The sequence below is a fragment of the Mchenga conophoros genome, linkage group LG4 (assembly GCF_057382185.1).
Source record: "Mchenga conophoros isolate Kocher_MC1m ecotype Shallow Benthic linkage group LG4, M_conophoros_male_GT1.1, whole genome shotgun sequence".
Taxonomy (NCBI): domain Eukaryota; kingdom Metazoa; phylum Chordata; class Actinopteri; order Cichliformes; family Cichlidae; genus Mchenga; species Mchenga conophoros.
In genome coordinates, this window is record NC_140529.1 from 17,264,321 (window position 1) to 17,277,061 (window position 12,741).

Sequence of the window (12,741 nt, forward strand, 5' to 3'; positions counted from 1 at the left end):
CTACCGTCTGTCGGGCAGTCAGGAATGTTACAGTTGCACTGAAACGTCTCCTGTACTCGTTTGTGGTGTTCCCCGGTCATAGACCCACAAGATTCATCAAAGAGGGATTCCACAAAATTGCAGGTAGCAGGATGAACAAAACTTAATTCATGATGTGGTGATACTTGAACTACTACTTAAATTTTACATTTATTTTCACGGTTCCCAGGCGTGATTCAATTCAATTCAATTTTATTTATATAGCGCCAAATCACAACATAAGTCGCCTCAAGGCGCTTCATAGATGATTGGCTGTATAGATGGCACTCACATTCCAATCATTGCTCCTTCAGTAAATGAAGGAGACTATGTGAACAGGAAGTCTTTCCACAGCATTAATGTACAGGTACATAGTTCCCTGTAGCATTTCAAACTAACAAATTATTTCATTATTAGTAATGGATGCTAATTTGCGTTCTCTGCACTGTGAAGATCATATGTGATGCTGCCAACATTATCACAAATGTGGAAGCCAAGTGGCCAGGCTCTGTGAGTGGTGGTGGTGGAGGACCCCCACCTGTTTTTCGGGCCTCCGCTTTTTTTCTAGTGGCCATAACGGGTCACATTTGAGCATACAGAGTAAGCAAATATGTACTTGTAATGTGCTCAGATAATTTCAATAAGTGCTTACAGAAAGAAAATTAATGTAGCCTCTAACTGCAATTGATTTACATCGGACAAACAGACCAAGCACTATGGCTCATAATACAATTACACCTTACCTGTTTGGACTATATTTTTATATTTCATTTTTACTTGCTGCCAGGAACGTTTGGGGCCTGTTGGGTTGCACCTGCGCTCACATCACATCACAAAATCAAATGTATGAAATAAAAAATAAAAAATAATAAAATAACGTGTTAAATGGGTGGAAATCCCTAGATCAATGTTTAAATTAACACTCACGCATTGACTCTGTCGGCTATGTTTTGCCATGCATGCTCCCTTTCTTTTGCAGCTGAGGCTGTGTTACTTTTTTTCTGCAAAATTTGCATGTTATCGGCATATGCTGCCATTAGAATTTCGGCCTCAAGCGCTGTAAAATGCATTGACCGCGCCTTCTTTCCCTCCGTCTCCATGGTGACTCGCTTAATCTGTGCTCCACTAATCAGGGCTTTATGTATCCTCGTGCGTGTGCTTAATTTGGGGTTAAAGCAACTCCGCGTTGATTGAACTAATTGTTATCAGCCTTTCTGAAACCGAATATTCCGAGTTGGACAGTTCGGGGTTACTCAAACCTGAGTATCGTTTTCCACTCTCAGTTTTCTAAACCGGCTTCCTGAAATAGGGCCCAGGTGTTAATGGGAAGACCTGGTTAAAGATCTCACTACTGTCTTCAGTTATACACCGTTTTGTGATCACTGCTGTTGATATATTTGTGTGGGCTGAGATTTTACTTTCAAAGAAAACACAGTAATGATCAGACAGGCCCACATCAGACACAGTAATGTTTGAAATGCTCAGGCTCTTGGAGATCAGTAGGTCAAGAGTGTGTCCTCTATCATGTGTGGCCTCTGTTACATGCTGAGTCAGCCCAAAGTTGCCCAGAGTGTTACTCTGGTCTTTAGTCCCTTTGTCCTGAGGGTTGTTCACATGGATGTTAAAATCCCCAACAATAATTACACAGTCGAAATCAACACAGATCACAGCCAGCAGTTCACTGAGGTCATTAAAAAAGTCTGTGCAGTATTTGGGAGGCCTGTAAACATTAAGAAACACAATTTTGGATGGGGCCTTCAGCTGTAAAGCCACATATTCAAAAGACTGAAAACTTCCAGGAGATAGCTGCTTACATTGAAATGATTCATTAAATAAGACAGCAACCCCTCCTCCTCTCCTGCTCACCCTGGCCTCACTGATAAAACTGTAGTTAGGAGGGGTCGTCTCGATGAGAACAGCTCCACTGTTACTTTGGTCCAACCAAGTTTCAGTTAAAAACATAAAATCAAGGCTGTGCTCAGTGATTAAATCATTAATTAAAAATGTTTTCCCAGCTAAAGATCTAACGTTTAATAAAGCCAACTTAAGTGTTTTAGAGGCATTACTTGTCCCCTCGTGTTTGGGAGCAGTCTGTGGCACACAAGGTATGTTTACTATGTTTAAAGATCTTTTAGAGTGCAGCTCTCTGTGTTTTGACCAGGCCACATGTCTCCTTCTGTCACCTGAAAGTACAGAGATTTTAAAACCTTCTAGTAAACAGGGTCCCAGCTTCTCCTGGAAAAAGTCACCACTGCCATAATCCTCGCAGCTCGGACCCTCCACACATCACACATCAGACTGCGGAGACAAAGCATGAAGGTGGTAAGGAGGAACTAAGGGGGGCGAGGCTGGGCAATGTGACTTCGATCGATCTGTTGAGGGTGGGGCTCGGTGGCGAACCTTTGGCTGCTCTGGTGGGGGGTTTATGGGGGACAAAAAGGGATTGGGCCGGGGGTAGATCTGAGCCCAGCATTGACCTGCTCCATCATCTCCTCAGTGAATTTCAGGTGTGGGCAGGAGGGAGAAAGGGAGGGGGAGGAGGGTGATGGGGGTGATGGCCTGTCAGGGGTTTGGAGGACTGGGGAAGATCGTGGTCCCTGGTCCTGGTCCTGGTCGTTGGTGTTGTTGAGAGAGTTGGAGACAAATAGGGACTCCTCTTCTTGCCTCAGATGTCTCTCCTTTCTGAGGCTCTTCCCGGGTGGGGGCAGATGGAGCTGCTCCTCAAGGTTTCTGCTGGGCTTTGTCTGTTCTTGGAGTACTGTTTGTTCCTCTTTATGAGATAACTCCTCGTTTATCTCATCCTTGGCACCAAGCACAGATGAATGACGTATGGAATAAAACAAGTTGGAGGTGAACAGTTTCACCCCGACTTGTTAAAATTAAATCCATTTTCTTTAAACAGATGCCTGCGTTCCCAAAAAATATTAAAGGATTACTCAATATCAAATGTCAGGTAATACATATTAAAGTGCTACTAGTATTTAATTTAAAAAAAAGTGCTCTGGAGTGACGCTTGCTCTAATCTTTGAGATGATGCTCTCTGTCATGTCTTCAGTAGGGATGGGTATGGTTTAGGTTTTATCCGATACCAGTACCAAACCGGTACTTTTGAAACGGTGCCGGTGCTTAAACGGTGCTCGAACCGGTGCTTAAAGAATGGAGAACACACACTTTGTCCAAAAACCTCTCATGTTCAGCTGTTTTTTGTAAAAAGATAACAATGTTAGCCTTTTCTGCAGCTATAGGGCATATATGGTATCACTCTTGGCTGGAAGCAGTGCTTAAACAATGGAAAAAAAAAACCCCCCACAAACTTTATCCAAAAACCTCATGTTTAACTGTTTCCCTCTTTTTCTTTGGTCATTTTGGCCTTTTTGGCCAGGGTGAAGGGAGTATCTGCCATCAAACAAGAAGACAGCCGCATGTAAGTGCGACGGTGTTTGCTAGTTCACCTTACATGCATTAATTTAATAACGTGGTTAGCGTACTCAACGTAAATTACACACGAACAACATTAAGCCACTCACTCAGAGAAGAACGGCTGTTGCTGCCATCATCATCCGTCATCATTTCTGCTACACTGGCAGGGCTAGGGGCCAGGACTCTCCTCTTTGGGTTCATGTTGCTAACTCTGGGACCGATAACAGGCACCACACCCGCAGTAGATGTGCTCGGTGTGAGCTCTTGCAGCAAAATACGCTGCATTTCTCGGCTTAAAAAAACCTCCCGCTATGCGTCGCCAGGTGTTTCATCAGATTCGAGGTGTTACCTCCTTTGCACAGTATCACAGTATCACCTTAAATCACTTGTTGGAGGCTGCTGAGTTTGCATCTTTTGTTGTGAAGTGCAGCCAGACTTTTGACCGCTTCGCTTTGGGCATTTTTAATCTGTAGCTCTGCTCTAAAAGAACGTACGTACCTGGGCCCGCCTACTACACTTGCAAAGGTAAAATGATTGGCTAGAATTCAAAGTGTGTGACATCTCAGGGAAAAAAAAGCACCGAAATAAAGCACCGAAATATGCACTGCTTTTCGATCTGGTTACTACCGTTTATGTCAGAACCGATACCGGTACCCATCCCTAGTCTTCAGCCATTTGACAGGTGCAAGAGCCTCTGTACAGGACAAACTCATCTATACGCTTGTGCTCAATACTAGAGCTGCTACTACTTACAAATTTGGTTGTCTATGATAGTTTCTCAGATAGTGTAGTGTTCAATGCCAATTACACTGTTTAACTGATTACATTTATGATTAATTACTGATATGGCCCAACTCACAGATTAACAACCTAACATTAGGTGGAAGAGGTGTACTATTCACAATAGACGATAATATTAATGTGAGAAAACGACCTAGGAGACAGTGTAGCTACTCCTGTTTAATGTTTTACTGTCTCATTTCACTCATTAGATAAAAAACCGTAACCATTGTTCATTGTGAAACCTGGCCCCACCTTATCATGCGAATTCCTGAGGTCAGATGGCCCAGGATGTGAGTGGGCGTTAAGGCGTCTGGGAAGGGAACTCAAAACTGGATTATAGATGGCAGAGAGTTGGTGTCGTAAACCCCCGCCTCTGTTCAAAGATGGTCGCTCACAGTGGACATAGATGGCTTCTTTCACTCCTCTTTCGAACCATCTGTCCTCTCTGTCCAAAATGTGAACACACCCGAAACTCTGGCTGATTGGGACCCATGCCCAGTTTCACACCTTGGCTCAGGCGATTAGAGGATCATCAGGGGGTCCTTTTGTCCCTCTGTGGGGGGATACTCCCACTAGGTTTATATCTGGGACTCTCCACCATTTGACCTTAGAACTGAAGAAGCTTCTCGGATGAGAGGTGAAACGTCTTCAAGCAACTTAAAGAAGTCCAGACGCTTTTCTTTCCAAGCTTCTTTGACATTTATTTTATCAGTTTTGTTACAATTTCATTTAATCCGCAGAACAAATTCAGAAGAAAGGGACATGGAAGCTGTTTCACAGAGTAAGAACCTACCAAGCACATTAATATCACTGAGTATTTCTTGCTGAAATTAATATTTATTCAATGCCATTTTATTTCTCAATAGATGCAACCAAGAACGGAGGGCTCTTTCAGATGATGGTAAATATGCCATTGTTTATTTAGTCAGTTTTTTAAAAATAGTTTAAAATCACTTATTGATTTAAAATTTTGTTGGGGTCAGCAGCTTCTTGAAAGGTCTCAGGGTAAAATTTCACAGTAAAACATCTGCATTGGGGTTCATATTCAAAGCTTATTGGTTCTTTCTATCCAGGAAATCACAAGACAGACACTTAAGAAGATGCGTGCTGACGGTAAAGGTAAGTTTATTCACATGCAGGAGTTTTTAATGTGTTAAGGTATATAGTTTTGCATTTGTATGGATGGGCATGACCTGTGTAGTATATGTGCACATGTGAAAATTGAGATTTACTCATTTCTGTATGTATTCTGGTAATGCTACCAGTTATAAGCTTTTATTTTGAACCCCAAAAGAAGAAAGGGATATACTTCTATTTCACCAATGATAGAATAACCAGTTAAGTCTGTCTCAGGGAAATATTTAAATAGATTAATAAGTTGGGCACAAGTTGGGCAGCTAGCGTCTTTGTTATCATGGCGATGATGCAGATCCTTTAAGATGATTTTTACTAAGAAGTTCTTAGATTGTCATGTCTCATTTATAAAATGTCTTTACTTTGTAAAACAAGAGTATTTTGGTTTCATACATGTAAATGTTTGTGTACCTCAAATCTAAAATGCGTATCTTATTTTGCTTGTGCTAACGTTCTTTCTCTGCAGATACAATAAGCTGTTATAATACCTTGAAATGTAATAATATGAATCAGCATATGAATAAACTATATCCCTTTTCCTGCTATTTCCCATCCCTTCTGTCACTTGTTATTTTACATAATCCACATAAGCTTTGATGGCTGCCATGGCAGATTTAAATGAGGAGCAGCGTCCTCCAACTCCTAACAGCCCATTGGAGTATGAGGTAGGAGCCTTTAAAAATAAGCAATATTACATAACTGCACGTACACTCATATGACCCTTTACTAGGTAAACCTTGTTAGTACTGGATTGGTCTCGCTTTGGCTTCATTCTTCATGACAAGGTGCTGGAAAGATTGCTCCGAGATTTTGGTCCATATTGACATGATGAGTCACACAGTTGCTGCAGATTAGTCAGTTGCACTTCTATCTCCAGTTCCACCACATCCCAAAGGTGCTCTACTGGATTGAGATTTGATGTTTAAGAAACTAGTTTGAGGTTGGTGACGTGGTGAGTTATCTTGGTGAATCTTGGCCGCCATCAGAAGATTGTTATAAAGGGATGAACAAAGAAAGAATAGTAAGAGAGGCTGTGTCATTTAAACAATGCTCACTGGGTGCTAAGTGGCCCAGTGTGTCCCACACTAGTGCGTCACCACCAGCCCAAACTATTGATAGAAGGTAGGATCCATGGGTTCATGTTTTCACGTTGTTTACGTCACATTTTGAACCTGCTGTCTGAATGTTGGAGCAGAAGCCACGATACAGAGCAAACAACATTTTTCCCATTTTTGTATTTTCCAGTATTGGTTTAAGCTCACTTTCCTGTTCTTAGCTGATATGAGTGGCAGCCCCTGTGGTCTTTTGATGTTATAACCCATCTGCTATAAGGTTTACCTTGTTGTGCATTTAGAGATGCTCTTCTGCATACCTTTTGTTGGAAAAAGTGGTTATTGGCATCCCTTTTGCCAAGTTTGAACATCAGCAGTTTGTCTTGACCATGTCTAAATGGAATAAGTTGCTGCTATGGGTTTGGCTGATTACTCAGTTGTCCAATGAAGTAGCCAGTGATTGTATATGCCAGTTATGAGAACTACAGAAGCACACAAAAGTAATGCTGGTTCCATAAGATAATAAATCACCTACCAGTTGAATCTTTTTCTGTTTTCTGTCTTGAGTTCATTTGTCCATCTTTGTTTTTGGTCTCTGAGTTGAGGAGTTGATGCAGTTTGAGAATCCAAAGGGTCAAAGAGTGAAAGTAGACGGTATCTTTCATGACAAGACGAGAGACATTGATAGAGACACAGAGCATGTAATTCAAGTAGACTGCATGTTGGCATCTTTGTCAGCATATATCTCTTTCCCTCCCAACTGGTGATAGCAGATACCCGCCTCCTCCCTTATCCTGAATCTGTTGGAGGTCTTTTTTTTTTTCTAAAGAGAGCTCTTCAGTCAGATAGTTGGGGTTTTATCTTTCTGACCTTTGAGAGGTGTTTAATATATACGGTATTTTCAGCACTATAAGGCACACTTAAAATCCTATAATTTTCTCAAACATCGACAGTGTGCCTATTTATGAATTCCTGGTTATGCTTATTGACCTCGAACCGATTTTATGTGGTACACAGCACTCAAAAATTGGTCAAAAAATGTTTTAGTATAACTTTGGTAAGCTGCACCACTTGATGGATTGTCGGAGCAGTACGTCTACCGTAGTAATCTGGGTGCAAACTCCGCTTCAGATCCCAAACTCTCATTTCTCGTTTCTTAGCCTATTGGTTCTTGCCCTAATATACATTTTAACAGTTGTGAAATAGTCAGCTGTGTACCAACCTGACTTCTGCACAACCCCATTAAGAAGGCAAGAAATTCCACAAATGAACCCTGACACACCTGTCAAGTGAAAACCATTTTAGGTGACTACATCAGGAAGCTCATTGAGATAAGGCCAAGGGTTTGCAGCGCTGACAACAAATCAAAGGAATCTAAAATATAAAACTTATTATTTATCCATTTTTCTTTGCTACATAATTCCAGATATCTTGCTATATATATATTTTAATGTCTTTAGTTTGTATCTACAATGTAGAAAGTAGTAAAAATAAAAGCTGTACAATGAGAAGGTGTGTCCAAACTTTTGACTGGTAGTGTATAATAATAATAATAATAATAATAATAATAATAATAATAATAATAATAATGATGATGATAATAACGATAATAATAATAACAATACATAAATTTAATTTTGCATAATTTTAATTTGAGGTCAATATTAATACTTTATATTTTAAAGCACTTTGATTTTTGTAACATGCTATATAAATAAGCTTTACTTACTCGTTATTATAATTATTATTATTTATTATTATTATTGTCGTAATAATTTCACCTCTAATTTAGTGGCTTTCTTTCTGCCCAGGAAACCACGAGAAGAGGAGTAAAGAGGACGCATGAAGGTAATGAAGAAAAGTCAACCATTTTTAATTTTTATAACAAAAATCCCCCTTTTCCTACTTCCTCCTGTTTCTTCCCTTCTCCTCCTTCACATTTTAAATAATCTGTATTAAATTATGACAGCTGCCACGACTGATTCAAATGAGGAGCGGCTGCCTCCAGTTCTGACTCCTCAACGGCCTTTTCAGCTTAAGGTGGGATGCTTTACTATGCGCTCTTTTATTTATTTTGCCACAAATGAATGTGTGGAGGCTATTTGAGCAAGCAAAAAATAGTTCTTTTAAATGTCTTTTCATTTTTTTTAAATCATTACTGACATCTTCCATTTTGGCATGTGTAAAACCAGCATGAGTACACAGCTAAGCAAGAAAAAGAAAACAGTGAAGAAGAGTTTGAAGAGCCGAAGCATCGAAAGGTGAAAACAGAATGTGTCTCTTCTGTCGCCACGAGGAGTCCCAGTCACACTGACTCGGAGCAGGTAATACACCCATGCTGAAAATACATTTGGTTCATTCCACTCTTTGAGGTACATCACACCCACTCACTTAAGTTTCCTTCCTTCCTCAGAACGGACTCTCGTTACCTCCTCTTCCTTCTAGACCCTTCCCCTCCGTCCTGAACATGGAAGCGGCCTCGTATAGCATCCCTCAGAAACTTGAAGTAAATCTGGCCCTCATCAGAAACCCCAGCGGCCTCTCTATCCTCTGGAAAGTGGTGGAGGAAGACCCATCTGCTCCACCCATGGACAGTTACACGTAAGAAGCAGTGTTGAACTCATCACTGTGTGTCGAGCGTGTAGTTTCTCAGCCCTACGACCAATATGAAAAACAAAAGGTCCTCATGAGGATCTCACTGTGACGCTGCTGCCAGTTTTTGTAACCACCTGATGGAAGCAGTCAGTGAGTTCTTAGGCTTTACTAGTAATCTTGACTTTAAGTTACTCACTGATGATATTGTTTTTTTCTGTTCTTTGTCCCTGTTGCAGGATCTTCCTAACTATGGAAAAGGTTAAGGGCAGTGGCGCTTTCCCAGACTGGAATATCCTCGGTGAGGTGAAGGCCTTGAATTTGCCCATGTGTGTGCTGGTCAGAAAGTATAAGCCTGGTCACAGGGTGTGTGCGGCTGTGGTGGGTAAAGATGTATTTGGCCGGTATGGACCTTATAGTGCAGTCGCTACTTCAGTCATACCCGAGTAGTTGGGAAGAGGACATGAAGCCGCCTATTTAAATTTCCAGCTGCTCACTCTTGAGTTTGTGCTGGACAGCATGGACAGTCCTTGTGCTGATGTTGTTTCGGGGCCAGTGTTTTGCTCACATAGTTTTTAAGTACCATAAACCTTAATGGTCACATAAAGCTAAAGAAGCTGCACTTTGTAACTTGTGCCTTTCATCAGTATTTTCGGTTCAGATGGAAAACGGTGAACTTTTGTTTCAAGCTCTTCTTTCTTTGTCTGCTTTCAGATTGTTAAGGACAGTGTTGCATATCACTGTTAAGGTCACCATGATTCAATTAGTGCATTACTTCAAAATGTATATTAGAGGTAAACTGTACTATATCTCCAAAACAATGTTGCATTATTATTATTGTTATTATTATTGTTGTTAATAAAACTTTATTGTGCTCTTTGTGGGGTTTTATTCTTTGACTGTCAATGGAAAATTGTACTTAGTAGTCAGTATAATCTTTTAATGATATAAGTTTGCATATGGTAGAATACTGCATGTAATCATTTGCGTTTAGAAGTATATAGTTGGTGGCATACTGAAAGAATGTCTCATCCTAGGAGGTCTGTAACAACTTGGTGTACATTCCAGGGTGTTCTGGCGTTCACCCCCAGATCCTAGGAGCATGGGAAAGGTCGTACCTTGTCTTATTGTTTTACGGTAGGATTAACGTAGCTATGTCCGTTTTAGTCTAAGTGCCTTTTTTACATATAGATGAACTGTTGGATTTTTCAGACCAGCAGGTTAAGGGAAGTTGTTTATGGGGTCACACTCTGACACACACACATATACACTTCCGCATTCCAATGTAAGGAACAAACGCCCACTGATCTATCTACTATAAAGACACATCTCCTGGATGCACTGGTACGCATCTTCAGTGATGTATCCTAGGGTCATCAGGTGTTTCGGGTCTCACAACATCATACACCCTCACCCAGGCGACCCAGCCGGGGGTGATCAGGCCCCGACTTGCGTACCAGTAGCTACCCACGGATCAGCCCTCTTAATCCACAGCCACCTTGTGGCTTTCTCTGCCGCTTCACTCACAGCCTGGATGGCCCTCTTCTTGGCTGCCCCAGCCACGCCCAGCCGGCCTAGAACTTTGCAGAGTGATCGTCCTGCAAAGCCCCTACAACCCACTTCTATGGGCTCATAGAAAGTCTTCCAGCCCCTTCCCCTGCACTCTTGCACTAGTTCCTGGTACTTTCCTCGTTTCCTTTCATTAGCCTCCTCAATCCGCTCTTCCCAGGGCACTGTGAGTTCCAGCATGATCAGCTGTTTTGAGGCCTCAGAAATAATTATCAAGTCTGGCCGGAGTGATGTTTCTGCAATGTTCTGAGGAAACTTTAGTTGTTTACCCAGGTCAGCCTGTAGCTGCCAATCAGAGGCTGTGTTGAGAAGGCCAGTTGTCAAATGTGGGCGCCCCTGGGGTTTCTCTCCAGCCTTAATAAAAGAGATTGCCTTCCTCGGAGCATGATGATGCTTGCTGATGCTGATTGCTGAGGCAATCTTTTCAGCAACTACTCTGAGCACCTGGTCGTGCCGCCAACGATACCGACCATCGGCCAGGGCCCTTGGGCAGCTGCTAAGGAGGTGTTCTAGGGTCCCTCTTCCAGAGCACAGGGGACAGGCAGGTGTCTCGCTCTTTCCCCACAAATGGAGGTTTGCTGGGCTTGGCAGAGTGTCGTATACTGCCTGCACTAGGAATCGGATCCGGTGGAAGTCTGCCTGCATGATGTTTGCCCAGGTGACCTTGCGCTGCAAGGTGCTCTCCCACCTTGTCCATGCTCCCTGCCGCTTAAGGCCTACAGCTCTGCTTACTCGCTCCTCCTCCACACCTGCTCGGACCTCTTCCTGGAGTAGCTGGTGTCTCTCCTTTCCCTGTGCCCTGCTGACCTGGCCTTTGGGATGTACCCCAAGCCTGCTCCCCCTGTTGCTAAGACCCCCATTAGTGTTTTCTGCCTTAGGCGTGACTCCGCCACCTCAACTGCCTTCTCAGCCTTCCACTTTCTTCCTGTCCTTACCTCAATGCCTGCTGATGGCTCCTTGCAGTCTTTAGAATCTCTGTACTGTAGGGCTTCTCGTGTGCGAGCCACCTTGAACTCTTCTGTGAGACCACTGAAGGGTAACTGCACGCTGTTGCTTGTCCCATACAAGGCAGCGCTGGTGAGACTGCGGGGAAGTCCCAGCCACTTACGAAGAAAGCCACTGATCTTTCTTTCAAGGGATTCCACAGTAGTTATTGGAACTGTATAGACAAGCAAGGGCCACAGGATTCGGGGCAGGATGGAATGCTGGTAGATCCAGGCTTTAAATCTTCCAGGCAAGCCGGACTTATCCACCTTAATAAGCCACGCTCCCAGCTCCTCATTTGCCTTCTGGATAGCAGTAGAGTCTTTCAGGCTGGAGTCAAAGAGTTTCCCCAAGCTCTTAACTGGTTGTTCCGTTATGGATGGAATAATGGTTCCTGAAATTATAAATAAAGACCAGGGTAGTCTCTCAGGGCGAGTATCAGAGCCCTCAGTCTCAGTTCGAGTACTCTGTGCTGCCCTTGTATACAAGTAAAACTGTGTCTTTCTCCTCTCTGATTCTCAGCTGAAGAAGTGTCTTAGAATACATCTCTTGACAATGACTAGTACTTTGGTTTCTTTCATGAATACTTTGGAAATGGATTACTCTAAAGCTGCACACATCACAAAGGTGTGTTCAAAAAGTGAGTTTCAGGAAAACTTTCAATAAATGCAAATATACACAGGTTTGTGTGAAGTGATTTCTGTGATGGCAGACTAAGCGTGAAAGGATTCAATGTTTCTTTCCCGATTAAAAACAAAGCTCGAAAAAACAAACAAACCAAAAAACGTAAGGCTCTTTTTCTTTTTGCCCAACCAAAAACTTACAGTATCAACAAAATGAGACCTCTGCATGAGTGTGAAGCTTGGACAATTGAATTTTTCCTCTAGTTCTGCTACAGCAAAAGCAAACTCAAGGGATGTTGGTTACCAAAGTTTTCAAATATTTGTGTAGTCTCTCACTCTTCGGTGTTGCATTTGCAGACTGTCGCCGAATACCCACACTTGAGGGACAAAAGCACTGGGACACCTTCAGGAGCTGCTCGGCCATGGATGCTCCAGGTGGATGGTTTTTGTGCTGATTTTAATGCCAGAGGAGCTTTGGCGCTTTGCAGTTACCAAGTCAGCAGATCGTCTGTGTCTTTTACACATTACGTGTGTCAAACATTGAAACATTATTCATTTTCCCCAGG

General features: G+C 42.4%; 1 protein-coding gene and 1 pseudogene across 1 annotated transcript; one reads left to right on the top strand and one right to left on the bottom strand.

Annotated features, from left to right (window-relative positions):
* The first annotated feature begins 4,956 nt into the window (after positions 1-4,956).
* LOC146575841 (activating transcription factor 7-interacting protein 2-like) lies at positions 4,957-9,876 on the top strand. Its single transcript, XM_085272599.1, has 9 exons — positions 4,957-5,002; positions 5,088-5,122; positions 5,295-5,340; positions 5,947-6,020; positions 8,219-8,255; positions 8,377-8,447; positions 8,600-8,731; positions 8,821-9,008; positions 9,239-9,876. The coding sequence occupies exons 1-9, from the start codon at positions 4,984-4,986 to the stop codon at positions 9,447-9,449; spliced, it is 813 nt and encodes a 270-aa protein (XP_085128725.1). The 5' UTR covers positions 4,957-4,983; the 3' UTR covers positions 9,450-9,876.
* Positions 9,877-10,436: 560 nt separating this feature from the next.
* On the bottom strand, positions 10,437-12,599 carry LOC146575842 (uncharacterized; annotated as a pseudogene).
* Positions 12,600-12,741: the final 142 nt, after the last annotated feature.